This window comes from Lolium perenne, chromosome 4 (genome assembly GCF_019359855.2).
Source record: "Lolium perenne isolate Kyuss_39 chromosome 4, Kyuss_2.0, whole genome shotgun sequence".
In the NCBI taxonomy this organism is placed as follows: domain Eukaryota; kingdom Viridiplantae; phylum Streptophyta; class Magnoliopsida; order Poales; family Poaceae; genus Lolium; species Lolium perenne.
This window is the reverse complement of record NC_067247.2, coordinates 336957288-336972462: the sequence shown is the minus strand read 5'-3', so window position 1 is coordinate 336972462 and position 15175 is coordinate 336957288. Positions and strand designations below refer to the sequence as shown.

General features: G+C 53.9%; 1 protein-coding gene across 1 annotated transcript; it reads right to left on the bottom strand.

Moving 5' to 3' along the window:
- Positions 1-13754: 13754 nt before the first annotated feature.
- On the bottom strand, positions 13755-14354 carry LOC127296564 (cysteine proteinase inhibitor 8-like). Its single transcript, XM_051326682.2, has one exon. The coding sequence runs from the start codon at positions 14237-14239 to the stop codon at positions 13805-13807; it is 435 nt and encodes a 144-aa protein (XP_051182642.1). The 5' UTR covers positions 14240-14354; the 3' UTR covers positions 13755-13804.
- Positions 14355-15175: the final 821 nt, after the last annotated feature.

Below are 15175 nucleotides of genomic sequence, written 5' to 3'. Positions count from 1 at the left end.
GCGACGAAGAGGGCCTTGTCGACGAAGCCGGCGATGGTGCTGGCTCGGGCAAGGCGGGCGGCCTTGAGCTCAGCCGGGAGCTTGTCCTCCACGCCGGCTCGCCGGAACTCAAGCTGCCCCAGGTCCACCTCGTTGTACCAGGAGAGGACGAAGGACAGCGCCATGTCGGCACCGGCGCGCGTGGCCGACTCCTTCCAGTCGAGGAAGCGGTCCGGCGCCCGCTCCATCACGGAGATGAGGCCGGAGATATCTTGCGGCGCCGCCTCTTCAGGCCACAGCATGGGCACCAGCTCTTCAGCCACCTTCCGGAGCTCCCAGCCGAGCTTGGTGACGGGCTCGATGCGGGCAGCCATGGACGCCAGGTGGTCCTCCATGGAGAAGTACTCCGAGCTGCCCTCGCCGGTCTCCCGCCTCCTGGAGTCGCGCGCGACGCCAACGGCTGCCAAAGCCGCCTCCTGCGTCTCCGGGAAGGCCGCTGCAAAAAGAAGAAGCAAGTCAGAAACCATCAAAGCCGAAATAAGCTGAAAAATGCAAATTTTCGAAGTCCTAAGCCAAAAGGAAAAGCCTGGCGGCAGCCGGCAAGAACCGACTGTCCCCAGCCCAAAGATGAGGATAACGAAGAAATCAGAAGTTTCTGCTGCCGGCTGCCAACAAAAGCCGGCAGTCGACAGCCGAAAGCCGGCAAAGGAAAGGAACATAGAGATGTACTCACCCGCCAAGCCGCGATCAAGCGCGCTAAAATCGTCGGTCCAACGTTTGGCGGTAGCCGTCAGCTCCGTGGACTTGGCGGTGACCTCCTCCTGCAGCGCAAGCCGCTGCTTCTCCACCTCCGTCAGCCGCCGGCTCAGATCGTCCACCTTCGCCTTCTCCGCCGTCCTGAGGGAGTTGAGCTCGGTGAGATGATTCTGCTCCAGCAGGCGCAACCGCGTCAGCTCCTGCTCAGCCAGTTTGAGCTTGCCGGCGGCAGATCGGCCCGCCTCCTCGCTCTCAGCACACTGCGCGCGAGCGGCTCGGAGATCCGACTCCAGCTGTGGGACCTTGGTGGCCTCAACTGCGAGGCGGCCGGAAAGAAATGTCAGCCAACCAAGATTAAAAAGAAACAAGACATCAAGTCGAAAGAAGCATAGAGCTTACCCTTGGCAGCCTCCAGCTCGCGAGCCAAGCCGGCTCGCTCGATCTTGGCGTTGTGGTAGCTGGTCACCACCTGGTTGTACAAGAAGGTGCGCCGCTCCTCAACCGTCTGAAAGAATCAGTTGCTTAGACGAAACCTGGACTGGCTTCAGGCAGCCGGCCCACGTCTCGGAGGGCTACCAGGACAAGAAAATTACAAAAGAAAAGAAAACACACCTTCTCGGCATCCTCCAGCGTCGCCAGCTGGGCAAGGGTCTCGGCGGCCTTGGTCTTGAGGCTGGCGCGATAGCCGGAGAAAAGCATCTTCATGGGCGCCGTGCCAGGCTGCCCCTCCCGGCTGAGTACCTCGCAGAGTTCGCACAGTGCCATGCCTTCTCCATAGTTCCTGCCGAGCCGAAGCTGGAGTCGGAGGCAGACGGCACAGCCACCAACCGGGCACCCTTGGCCACGTGAAGGCCTTCAGACGGGCCCGCTGGGCCCTTTGTCCTCACCAGCGCGCGCGAGTCGGCGCCCTCCATGCGCGCCGGCTCGTCCCTCGCCGGCTCCTCCCTGGCCGGCTCCTCTGTCGTCGGCTGCGGCGGCGTCGCTCCGGCGCAGCGGATGGCCCAGCCGGCCTGGGCTTGCCTCCGGCGCTTGAGGCGCTCCTTCCGGAGAACTCTCCGGCACCACGACGTTGGGCGCGGGCCCGCCGACTCCGGTCGAAGGCGGAGCAGCCCCGCCGGCTCCGGCTCCGGTGGAAGGCGGCATGCCCCGCCCGGCCCCGGCGGCTGGGTCCGTAAGAGGTGTCCGGCGCGGGAACATGTCATCCAGCGTCGGCTGCCGCGTTGGCTCGACCCGCGTGCCGCGATCTGGCGCGGAGGCCAGCGGCACGGCAAAGGAAGAAGGCCCTGCCGCAGGCGGCGGCGGCGTAGGTGCGCGCGAGGAAGGCTGCGGCGTCTGCTCCCTCCTCTGGCGCGGAAGCGGCGACACAACGCGCGGAGCTTGCCGGGAGCCGCCGCCCTGGGCAAACTTGATAGGGGCCCTAGCCGGATAAACAGAAAGATAATAAGCATAAAAGTAAGGAAAGAAAAGGAATCAAACAAGAAAAAGAAAGAGAACTCACCCGGCCTGCTCCGGGACCTTCTTCGGCTGTTGCCGGCGCTGCTTCTTCGCCTTCGCCTCCCAGGCGGCGGTGGAGCCGGCTCGCTTCGTGCCCTTAGGCGCCGAAGTCGCCGTGGTGCTTGGCGGCCTCGTACGCAGAGGCACGGCGGGGATTGGCCCCGTGCCGGACGTCGCCGGCTCCTCCTCCTCCTGATGCTCTGGTGAGGGGGGCGGATTGTGCTCCCCCTGGCCGCCTAGATCAGGCGCCTGCGGCAGGTCGTCGTCGCCGGCATGGTCGCCGGCTTGGTCAGCCGGATCGACGTGATCCGGCGTCCACCTCCTCGTCGCCAGGTCGCCGTCTTCGGCGTTCTGGCGCTCAAAAAGCTAGCAAGACAGAGAAAACGTAAGCATATGACAAGCCGGAAGTCGGCAGAAGAAAAACGAAGCCGGCCTCGCAGCCGCAAGCCGGAAAATGGCAAAGACACGAGGCTTACCCGCGCCGGTGGATGGTCCCTGTCGCAGGGCACCAGCCCGTAACTCCAGTCCTCCGACAGGTTCGCCTTGGTGATGTGGTTCACCCGGCTGGCCACCTGGGCCTTGGAGAGCCGCGCAATGGACGTCCGGTTCGGATCGAACCGGCCGGACATGTGCCCGATCTTGTGGGTGCGCATCTGGAGCGGCAGCACCCGGCGCTCGGCGATGGTGCAGAGGAGATCTTCGGCAGTCAGCCCGCCATCGGTGGCGGTCGCCAGGAAGTCCCAAAGCAGATTCACCTCGGCGTTCTGATCCGTCGAGCGGGCATTGTGGCTCCAGTTGATCCGGCCGGCGGAGGAGCCGGGTTGAACTCCGGCAGGTTGATCCGGTCGACGAGCTCCCCCTCGTTGCGCACGTAGAAGAACGACATTTGCCAGTTCTTCACCGAGTCGACGGTGGGGATCTTGGGGAAAGGCGTACCAGGCCGGGTGTAGATCGAGGCGGCGCCGCAGGCTCGCAGGCGGCCGTCGTTGGTCTGCGCCTTCAAGAAGAAGAGCCGACTCCAGAAGTCGATGTCGGGCCACAAGCCGGCGTAAGCCTCCATGAACGCTACGAAGCAGCTCAGGAGGACGCACGCGTTGGCCGGCAAGTGATGCGGCTGAAGACCGAAGTGGTCGAGGAATTGCCGGAAGAACGTTGAAGCCGGCAGGCCTAGCCCGCGATCCAGATGCGCGCCGAAGACGACGCGCTCGCCGGGCCGCGGCTCGGGCTCCACCTCCTCGCCGGGCACCCGCGTGATCACCGACTGCGGGATCCGCCGGAGGCGCACCAGTCGCTCGACGTCGTCCTCCCGCATGTAGGAGCCCCTCCACGATCCGCTGGGGGACGCCATCGACGAGGACGAGGAAGAAGATGACCAGGAGAGGCTGAACGGCGAGGAAGAACCTTGCGACCGCGGCGGCGACAACGGCGGCTGAGGACGCTCCGTCGAGATGCGCGGCCCCGTGGCGCCGGATTGACGGAGTGGCGGCGGCGGGTCGGTGGAGATTCGCCCGCCGGAGTTCGCCAGCGGAAGGAGTTCGCCGGAGCAGTAGCGGGCTCGGGCGCAGAGAGCGATGGAAGCAGGAACGCGAGGAGGAAGAGAATGGCAAGTGGCCGCCTCGATGCCTCCCCCGCGGCATTTATAGCCTCCTGCCGCGGGCGGTTGGCCTCCAAGTGGCGGTCGTGGGCCGTAACTCCCCGGATTTACTGCGCCGTAACTCCTCCCACGTCCACAACGGTTATCGGAAACGGCCACACCACGTCGCCCACTACCGCACCGGATCCGGAGGGACATTGATGTGACCAGACGAACCGACCGCCAGGCCAGGCGTCAGACCAGTCAAGTCGGGCGCAGGGCCCGAGGCGGCGGAGACTCCGGCGCGCCGCAAGCCGGAGCCGGACCAAAAGTTCCACCCGAGCCAAAATTCGTCAGCAAGGCGGAGGCGCCATCAGATCTTGCGAGAAAGCAAAAAACTGCACAAGTATGAAAAGCGGCCGGCTAGAAGCAGCCGGCAGGAACGAGCCGGATGAGGGCGCAGCCGGCTGAATGGAAATTCTCAGTCGGCCCCTCCAAGTGCCGTCAAATATACTCGAGAAGCCAGGAAAACCTGCCTAGGTCCTTCTGGGCGCAGGACCTTGCCAGCTTCGGGGGCTAATGTCGGGGGGAAGACCCCGGATAGGGCAATGGACGCGGAGCAGCCGGCTGGCCGCTGGCTGGCTCGCGGCAAAGGCCGGCTGAGGAGCAGCCGGCTGGCGCCGTGGCCGGCTGGTCCGGAAGCCGGCTGGCTCTAGGTCCTAGTCGGCCTGGCTACGGCCACCAATGCTGTAGCTGGGCCGGCTTCTACAAGCCATATCCGACTGGGGTTTGTACCTCAGACCGACTCGAGGCTGGCGAGTCTTGCACTGGAAGGAACCGGGTTGGTGATCCGGGTTCCTAAAGTCCACGCTGACTCCATCTTCCGTAAAGCGCGGGGCACTGTGGAGCAATAGTGCCGCACGATGGACAGGCCGTCAGGGCTTACGACGATCCGTACTGGCTACAGTGGCTGACGGCGACAGGGACACCTCCTCCATACCGCTGACCGTGGCAGCCGGATGGGACAGGCCACGATGCCTCAACCACTCCTGACGTCACCGCCTCGGGAAGGAGCGGAAGCCGAAGCCGGCCCAGCCGGCCAGTAAACTATAGGGTCTTATATGTAAAGTGCCGGTGCCTATATAAGCCGCACTACCCCCTCTCGTGCAGGGGATCGATCATTTATTGCTTTGACCCACCTACGTAGCTGCCCTGTGAGAGAGACCATAGTCTTCCTTAGCCTCTCAGGAGCAGCCGGACACAGCTCTAGGAGCACCATTGTATTGTGTGATCATCATATACACTCATAGCAGGAGTAGAGGTTTTACCTCCATCGGAGGGCCTCGAACCTGGGTACGTCGCCGTGTCGCTCGTGCCCATACCCGCATCCGGATACCGTCGTGAGATCCCTCAGGAACCACATCGATTAGCCACCCTATGGCATATGCCGTGACGATACCACGACAGAGGACGTGGTGCCAAAACTGTCAAGTTGTGCAGTACAAAGAAGTTGAGAAGGCAAGGGATCATGATGAAGGATACTGCGACGGTTCTGCTCTGCCACGACATGACCCAACGAAGAAAAAATGGAGTGGTTTTGGAATTATCATTACCAAAACCAGAGGGGCATGTGTTATCACCAGATTTTAACCGGATCAGGAGATGGGCCGTGATTTAGATGGGCTTGGAAGCTATGCACGTAAAACGGTTCTGAATTGGCCTAGTGCGAAAGTTTGGGCTAAGTGGCCCGTGTATCTGTAAACTATAGTATATTCCGTGTCGGTTAGAATTAAGAGTTAGAGTTTAGCTCATACGCAGTTGGGATTATTCCCAAGTTAGAGAGTCTACGGACTATAAATATGTATCTAGGGTTATTGAGAAAGAGGACGAACACGTTCACAATAAACCAATCTAGGCGCATCGTCACCCCTTGTTTCGAGGGTTTCTTCCGGGTAAGCGTCATGCTGCCTAGATCGCATCTTGCGATCTAGGCAGTATCTGTTTATTCGTTACGTGATGTTGCTCGTGCTGAAGCCTTGTTGATGGCGAGCAACATCTTTATCGTAGATGTTTTAGGGCTGACGTGGATGCTTTTCTAACATACTTGCTTAGCTATGCCACCCTTCAACGTCTAGCTGCCTTTACACCTATCTTAGGTGTAAGGGAAGCATCTTGCTTAGTCTTTATTTAGTAGATGTGATCTGTTATAGTTGGTCCTTGTTCTCCAAGGATTGGTTTGATATCCGCATGATTAGGCCTTGCAAACGGGTTGAATGATCCAGTAGCGCGTAAGGTGTAGTTTGCTGCTCCTATAGGGATTGTTCCGGGGATCAACTTTATGTTGGTTTTTAGGCCTCTTTAGGACTAGTTTTTCTATTATCTTACGTATCTGCCACGCTCAATTACGTGTAGGATGTTCCGGTTATGCGGTGAAAACCATAAGCTGTCGTAGATTGATTCAACTTGGTATCGGTTAAGCAGGATTCCCATGTTATTGCAAATCCAACATGAACCATGGGACAATCGGCTCTTTGAGCCGATCCACAGAGTAACCTAAGAGCCGATCGGGGCTCGTATTTAATGTTTACGTGTTTGCCATGCAGGAAGCTAATCGAAGCAATCCAACACCTTCCTGACCAGGTATAGGTCAGGTGGCACGCCCTCGCATTCAGCCGGGACGTGTGCCGGGGCATTGCGGGCCGTCGACCGAGGGACCAGGGCCAACCGCAGTTCTGGGAGCCTCCCGGCTCTACGGTGTTGCGCGTCGCTGCTCGCCGGTGGGTTTTGGCAGGCAACAGCTACACCTTCACCGCCACCTCCACCAGATCGGTACGTGCGACATATCTCGATCTGATTAGCGATGGATGTTGTACTGTCTGCTCTGCTACTGTTCATGTTGATCACTGCATCTAGTATGTTCGAGTTTCACATGTTAGTAGTTACTGTCGTCATGCTTAATATTCTGGAATTAATCATGGAAATTGTGCCTAATTATCCAACAGGTCCTCATGGCTGAGGCTGCTTTGCGGTTCTTCTTGGCTCTGGATCGATCGATGAGGATTGCGGGGTTTAAGAGGAGTCGAGGAGGCTGTTGTTGTGACGGTTCAGGAAACCAGAGACAGCTAGGGCTACGATAAGGAAATCTGGTGTCCAATTCCTAGTGCTACATTATCTTTGGTTCAACCGACAAGATTTCAGACCAAATCGTACTCTTTCCAACTAATCTCCTTTAAATAATACGCTCTTTTATTGAATTCCGCAAATATTACGGAAATCAGAGGTTTTGGAAAAAGGTACTGCCTAGACCAACATTTTGCCGACAGGAACCTTTCGGCCAATTATGCGCCAAGTAGTACTTATTGACTAACTGTTAGCTAATAAGTGTTAGGATTGATCTCCACCGCACCAGAGCCCAACGGCTCTGGCACGACCCCTTGACCTCGTCCGCGCCCTGATCGGGGGCGCCCAACCGTTCGTTGGTTGGTGGGCCCCTGTCGCTTGCACTATATAGAGTGGTGGGGGCCAGTGGAACTCGGGACGAGGTTGCCCTGAGCTGCAACTCGCCCCACCAGACGACCCACCGATTAGGGTTAGTGCAGTGCCGACGGGAAGCTCCGCCGCCACCTCTCTCCCTCAACCTCACGCCGTCATCGTCGCCATCGCCACCATGTCGACTCCGACGGGTTCGTCGTCCTCCAGGGATAAGGTAAATGCTCACAGACCAACAGTCCCTCTCCTACCCGGCAATGATCTACACTAGTCGATCTAGCACATGCAACATTGGTATCAGAGCCACTAGTGTGTAGATCTTGTGCTTTTTTCGGGTAGAAAAGAAACAGTAAATGAAACCCTAGTTCATCCGTGTGACCAAACCCCACCCAAAGAAAAGGGAAAAGATAGTTTCCTACCGGCCGGGGCCTTGGGCTCGCCGGAGAAAAAGCACAGGGGCAGTGGGGCCACCGCGCCGCCACCGTCGACAGTTACAGGCTGCTGCTACTCTAATGGCACCGGCAAAGTGTAGGGCACCACCGCCGAGCCGTTTGACGCCGGTGCGTCCACCCTCGGGTGCACGCACGTGACGGCAAAAGGACCAGAGGGGTGCGGCTGCTGCTCCTTCTCCCCTGGAGGCCATCGGTTTTAGGGTGGGGGATGAGCGGAAAAAGAAAGAAAGAAGGTGGGGGGAGCACGGCCGGCAGCGGCGCTCGGTTTTTCCTCCACCGCCGCCCTCGTGCAAGAGAAACAGAGACGGGGCGAGCGGGGCGCGGCTGCGTGCTGCCTTCACCGGCAGAGCGAGCGGGGCAGGGCAGACGCGGGCGAAATGCATCTAGGGTTAGGGTTTTCCCTGGCCGGTTCGGTTTTTATACCGGCCGAAAGAAGCGTCCCACCGTCGGATTTAATCCGATGGCCTAGAACGTGCGGTGCGGGCTCTCTGCGTGGGCTCCGTGGCTGGGCCGCGTGGGCGCCGTGGCCAGGACGTGTGGGCGTCGTGGGCTGGGCCGCGTAGCAGGCCATCGCGTGGGCGAGCCGTGGCTGAGCGCCGCTCACCGCGTACAGGCCGCTTTTGGGCCGCGTTGACAGGCCAGTGGCGGGCCACAGGCCGCGTCCAGGAGCCGAAGTCTGACACGCTGAGCGGCACACAGACAAAAGTTGCTCACGTGGGCTGTGGGCCGCGGGAGCTTCTTTAGGCCTGCACAGTTTTACAGTTTTAGGCATTTTTGGACTGTTTTTGGTCGAATTTTGTCTAGATTTTCCTAAGCAAATTGAACCAACGAGATAGTTGTTTTAGGAAATAAAGTAACAGTAATGCCTTGAAAAGTTCAAAGTTTGAATTCAAAGTTTCCGCTGCAAATAGTTAAGATGCATTTTCAATTTGGAAAAATGCAAAAGTGATGATTAAAATTTAAAAAGTTGCTTAAAAGTGATTGTTGAAACAATTATGATATGTCATTTTATGACCAACGTTATTGATGGCATGATCATGTTTTGTTGTAATAACATGTGCAAAAGTGATAATCAAAGTGATTATTGTGACAATTATGGTTCTGTTATTTTTTAACCAACGTTATTAATGCCATGATCATGATTTGTTGCAATAAGGTGTGCATTTATCTCTATTTCTGCCCAACGGTGATATAGATTTAATTGCACAAACAGTTGTATGTTCTAATTTTGACCAACGTTGGATTATTGCATGCAATTGTTGTTATGATCTCATTTCATTATGGTTTAAAGGAGGGTACTACTTGATGAGCTGCATCAAGGATGTTCCAACCCTCAAAGGTGACAACTGCACTGAATGGAGAAAAGAAGGTCGATTTATGCTGAGGTGGACTGGGTTCCCACAGCCGGTCAGACCAAAAGATCCAGTCAGAAATGACAAGGATGATGATGCTACATGGCAGTATAAAAGGTGGCTAAGTCCATTTATAAAGAATACAATTGAGAACGCTATTGTGGGTTCAATTGTAGAGTGTGCTTCCGTAGGGGAGTATCTTGAAAGAATGAAGAGCCAGTTCACTGGTTCTTAAAAGATATGTGTGACCCAGCTGGTGAAGCAACTGGTGATAGAAAAGTACACATGGACATGAAGGACATGGCGAGTGTGCCATATGGTTGTAATAATGCTTATGTGGAGTTGCTTTACTCCATGATGAGCTTTATTTATTGTCCTTGCGTGAAAAAGGTGATGTTTGTGTGTAATGTGAATGAGAAGGTATCCGTGTTGGACAAAGAACAAAAGAAAAGAACTGATGAATCATCGAAATTATGGCATTGTCGCTTATGCCATATTTCGAGGGGGAGAATAGAAAGACTTGTTAAAAATGATATTCTTCCCCCATTAGAATTCTCAGACATAGAACAGTGCATCGATTGCATTAAAGGAAAATGTGTAAAGCAAATAAAAAAGGGTGCAAATCGAAGCACAAAAAACACTAGAAATAATTCACACCGATATATGTGGACCATTTCCTGTGAAAAGTGTGGATGGCTATGATTCGTTCATAACATTCACGGATGATTACTCCCGATATGGTTATATTTATCCAATAAAAGAAATAACAGAAGCGTTGGATAAATTCAAAATATTCAAAGTTGAAGTTGAAAATCAGCATGATAAAAGAATAAAGATAGTCAGGTCTGATCGTGGAGGGGAATACTACGGTCGACATACTCCATATGGCCAAGTCCCTGGACCTTTTGCAAGGTTTCTACAGGAGACTGGAATAGTCGCCCAATACTCGATGCCGGGCGAACCTCAGCAGAATGGGGTAGCTGAAAGGCGCAACCGTACCCTTATGGATATGGTGTGCAGTATGATGAGCTATTCCACCCTACCATTGGGATTGTGGATTGAGGCGTTAAAAACCGCTATTCACATTCTAAACAGAGTACCAAGCAAATCGGTGCCCAAAACGTCGTATGAGCTATGGACAGGGAGAGTGCCTTCTCTAAACCACCTGAAAGTGTGGGGGAGCCCTGCTGAGGCCAAAGTATTCAATCCAAATATCGCAAAGTTAGATACCAAAACAATCAGCTGCCATTTTATTGGCTATCCTGAAAAGTCAAAAGGTTATCGTTTCTACTGTCCAGAGAAATACACAAAGTTTGTGGAAACGAGATATGTTGTCTTCTGAGAGGACGAAATGATGAGGGGGAGCATGGTAGCTCGGAAAATTGATCTTGAGGAGAAGAGGGTGCATGCACCTAATCCGATGACTCATGAGCCATTTTTGCGCTACCATGTGCACCTGTACCAACGATCCCTGCGATTGTGGTGCAAGCGCCTGTTGTAACTCCACCCATGACAACGATGAGTGAAAATTTGGAACCTGTCCGTCAGGAGCCGAATGAACCATTTGTTGAGCATGAAAGGGAGCAACAACAACCACCTCCTGGAAAGTACAAAGCACGACTTGTAGCAAAAGGATTTACACAAAGAGAAGGGATAGATTACAATGAGACATTTTCTTCGGTCTCATGTAAGGATTCCTTCAGAATCATCATGGCACTAGTTGCACATTTTGATTTAGAGTTGCATCAAATGGATGTAAAGACGGCTTTTCTAAACGGGGATTTAGAAGAAAATGTCTACATGAAACAACCCAAGAGTTTTATCATGGAAGGCAAGGAAGAAATGGGATGCCGCCTAAAGAAATCCATTTATGGATTAAAGCAAGCCTCCAGACAGTGGTATCTAAAGTTCAATGAGACAATTAAGAGATTTGGATTTAAAGAAAATATTGAGGACAATTGCGTTTATGCAAAGTTTAAAAGTGGGAAATATATTTTCCTAATCTTGTATGTGGATGATATTCTGCTTGCCAGCAGTGATGTTAGTCTACTGCAAGAGACAAAGAAGTTCTTGTCCTCAAATTTTGATATGAAAGATCTTGGTGAAGCGTCATATGTTTTGGGCATAGAAATTCACCGAGATAGAAACAATGGAGTATTAGGACTATCGCAAAAGACTTATTTAGAAAAGATTCTAAGTAAGTATAATATGCATAAGTGCAGTGCCACACCTGCCCCTATAGTCAAGGGCGACAGTTTTGGAAAACATCAAAGTCCCCAAAATCAATACGAGCTCGATCAAATGAAAGCAGTTCCATATGCTTCGGCTATTGGAAGCCTACAGTATGCACAAGTGTGCACTCGCCCTAACTTAGCATTTATCACCGGAGTACTCGGTAGATATCAAGAAAATTCAGGTTTTGAACACTGGAAAATGGTAAAGAAGGCATTGCGTTATGTGAAAGGCACAAGGAGTTACATGCTAACACACAGAAGATCTGATTCCCTAGAAATAAGAGGGTATTCAGATGCAGATTTTGCGGGGGATAAAGATGATAGAAAATCCACATCTGGATACGTATTCACCCTCGCATGGGGAGCTATTTCGTGGAGAAGCTCCAAACAGACGATAGTTGCATCATCCACGATGTATGCATAATTTATAGCATGTTATGAAGCCACGGGGCAGGCATTATGGTTAAAGAAAGTGGTAGATTGTATTGACAAACCACTAAAGATGTACTGCGACAATGAGCCCGCGGTATTTTATGCTCACAACAACAAGTCGAGTACAGTTACGAAACCAATCGAGGTTAAGTATTATGTTGTGAAACACAAGGTCCAGGATCAAACTATAAGTCTCGAGCATATAAGGACAAAAGATATGCTTGCGGATCCGCTAATGAAAGGCTTACCACCCAGCGTGTTCAAGGAGCACGTAGCCGGCATGAGTTTAAGGGAAAGTCTTACTTATCCTGGATCATAAGAGGCCCAAAAGTAAAAGAATTTGTTTCAAAACAGAGAAGTGTATTGTGGCTGTCTGATTCTATCGGCAATAGAGCTGTGACGATGAAACATGCCCTATGAACTGATCCAAAATGAAACGAATAAAGTGAAAGTATAAAGTTAAAAGAAAAGTTGAGATCAAGGGGGAGAATGTTAGGATTGATCTCCACTGCACCAGAGCCCAACGGCTCTGGCACGACCCCTTGACCTCGTCCGCGCCCTGATCGGGGGCGCCCAACCGTTCGCTGGTTGGTGGGCCCCTGTCGCTTGCACTATATAGAGTGGTGGGGGCCAGTGGCACTCGGGACGAGGTTGCCCTGAGCTGCCACTCGCCCCACCAGACGACCCACCGATTAGGGTTAGTGCAGTGCCGACGGGAAGCTCCACCGCCACCTCTCTCCCTCAACCTCACGCCGTCATCGTCGCCATCGCCACCATGTCGACTCCGACGGGTTCGTCGTCCTCCAGGGATAAGGTAAATGCTCGCAGACCAACAGTCCCTCTCCTACCCGGCAATGATCTACACTAGTCGATCTAGCACATGCAACAATAAGTTCTTGGCAATCATGCCGGACCTATTTGCAAACTGTTAGCCAATAAGTTTTATTGGCTTACAGATGACCGGAATGTTGCATGATCAATGCATCACAGCCCAGCTTAACCTAACCAATTTAGTGAGCTATTTTGCCGTCAGTTTTTCCGCTACATTCTCTTGCAATTTCTCGCCGTGTCCCACCTTATTTTCCCGCCATTCCTCGCTTTGTCCCACGGATGCTGCAGCCGTGGTGGTCAGCCGACATGGGGGGTCTCCTCCCCCTATCCCATGCTGGTTGTGCCGGTGGACTGCAACTCTACAACAACGACATTGAGGTGTTGTGGCGGTGGTAGTGCAATCCGACGAGGGCAATGTGCTGCTCCAAGGCATGGTGGGAAGGGACGACGGGTGAGCGGCACTTCGGATGAAAATCGTGCTCCGTCTTCGTCGGAGCCGGTGATGGACGGTGACGGCGACGGTTGCGAGCGTCGTTCCCCTCCTTGGAGGCGTCGCTTTGAAGTGTTGACACCTCCCTCTACCACACTGGTTCGTGTCCCGAGTGAAAACCCAGATCGGGTTGTCCGATCGGCGATGGCAGAGTTTAGGACGCTGTTTCTTTGTTGAAAGACTTTGTTTCCGGGGCGGCGTTGCTCTGGTGTTGCCGCTGGTCAGGGTTGAGCTTATAGGGCGCAATGTACGCCATCACCGACGACTTCAAGGCGGTGCCTTTCTCAGGGCTGGCCAAATCCTTCCACCCACCTGTTGACTCTTCGACGCTCAAGGGTGGTTGGTACGTCGATGAGGAGAGTTCTTTGGAGGTGTTTAGCGTTGGTCACGAAGCTGCTTGTGATTGAGTTTTGGGCAAGACCCTTGTATCTTCGTTGTTGTAGTGTGCGTGGTGGCTAATCTTTGTTTAGTGGTGTGTTGTAGCCATTTTTGGGTGTATCGGTGGTCGGTATCTTTTTCTATGTGATTGATATATGCCTTCCGAAACATATTCTTGAAAAATAGTTTAAATGAGCTACACGAGAGACTAGTTAATACTGGGGTGAATAGAAAAATATAAGCTTGACTAGATTTCTCCTTGCGATCTTGAGTGTTTGAAAATACTATTACATGAAAACTCTTCTCCGTTAGCCCAACCGTGGCGGCGGCCGGATCAACTTGGCTCAGTTAGCGGGCCCGAAGGAGACGAGCTCGCGTGTGTTGGTCCAACTCTGCTCGTACACCCGCGCCTTGTAAATCCCGTTCTCGCCGTCGCCGTTGATCGCCTGGATGAGCAAGAAGTAGTTCATGCCGGCCACAATCTGGTCTTCGCCACTTACCACCCTGCCGAACTTGAGCCCGTCGTTGGCGCGCTTGACGTGCTCCGCCACCGCCCACTCGCCGAGCTCCTTGATCCTCGGGTGGTCGATGTTCTTGAGCGGGCGTAGTCCGCCGAACATGATCGTCCCGTCGTTCGGACGCCGCTTGACGTGTTCCGCCTTCGCCCGCTCGCGGAGCTCCTGGATCCTCATCCTGGGGTGGTTGAGCGGGCGTGGGGCGGCGGCCTGAATCACGGCCACGACGCCCATGACAAGAAGTAGGAGGAGGCCGGTCCTCATGGCTGCTGCTTTGCGGTTCTTTTGGCTTTGGATCGACCGACGAGCTAGGTTTGCAGGGTTTGAGGACAGTCAGGTCGGTCGAGGTTGCTGTTGTGCGTACGGTTCAGGTAACGAGAGGCAGCTAGTTCAAATAATAGTAGTTTTTCTGATGTGTGTCGGCGGTATGCCGTGTGTCGGCTTTATGCCGGGGGGATGGTGCTGGATTTCCTGGGCCGGATCTGGTGCTGGCTGGCTGTTCTTACTCTCGTCGCAGTGCTCTCATGGCCGGAGCCGAAAGCGGCGAGGTGTAGGAACGCCGGAGACTCCATTAATAAGGCTTGTGTTGGCTTCTTGGCTTGGAAGGGGAGAGCGACTCTGCGGACTTCTTCATCTCGCAGCGGCGGCGTTGGGGAGAAGTGGTGGAGAGGCGTTCTGATCTTCAGAGTCAGGCGGTCTTGGAGCTGCGATACCGCATCTTGGTGTACAATCTCGGCGGGCTTTGCTTCCTGGCCGACTCAGATGGCCATCAGGTGGCTGCGCATCTTGCCGGTGGTGATCCCCGGCGCTTCTTCAACCTCCAAGAGGAGGCCTTGTCTGGAACTCGTCGTGACGCTCCACGTCGACTCGACGCCAAGTGGTTCCGTCCCCGGCGCCGATGAAGACGGCCATGATTTGAGTTCTGTGTTCGTCTGCTGCGGCGGAGGACCCGATTGCTTTTTTCTAGATCTTTGTAGGGTTCTCTTTATAAAAGCTAGGGGCCTTGTTGTATTTGCTCTTTTCCTGCTGGTCCCTTTTGAGAGTTGTACCCGCAGCTTTTATTAATGGTATCCAGGCCTACGGGCCTCTCCATGTTCAAAAAAAAAAAATGTTTTAAACCGATCAGATCTTTCCGATCTGCGCAAAACCACATGAAAAATTGGGTGTTTGCACAGATTGTATACCCGTTCTTGGAAGGAA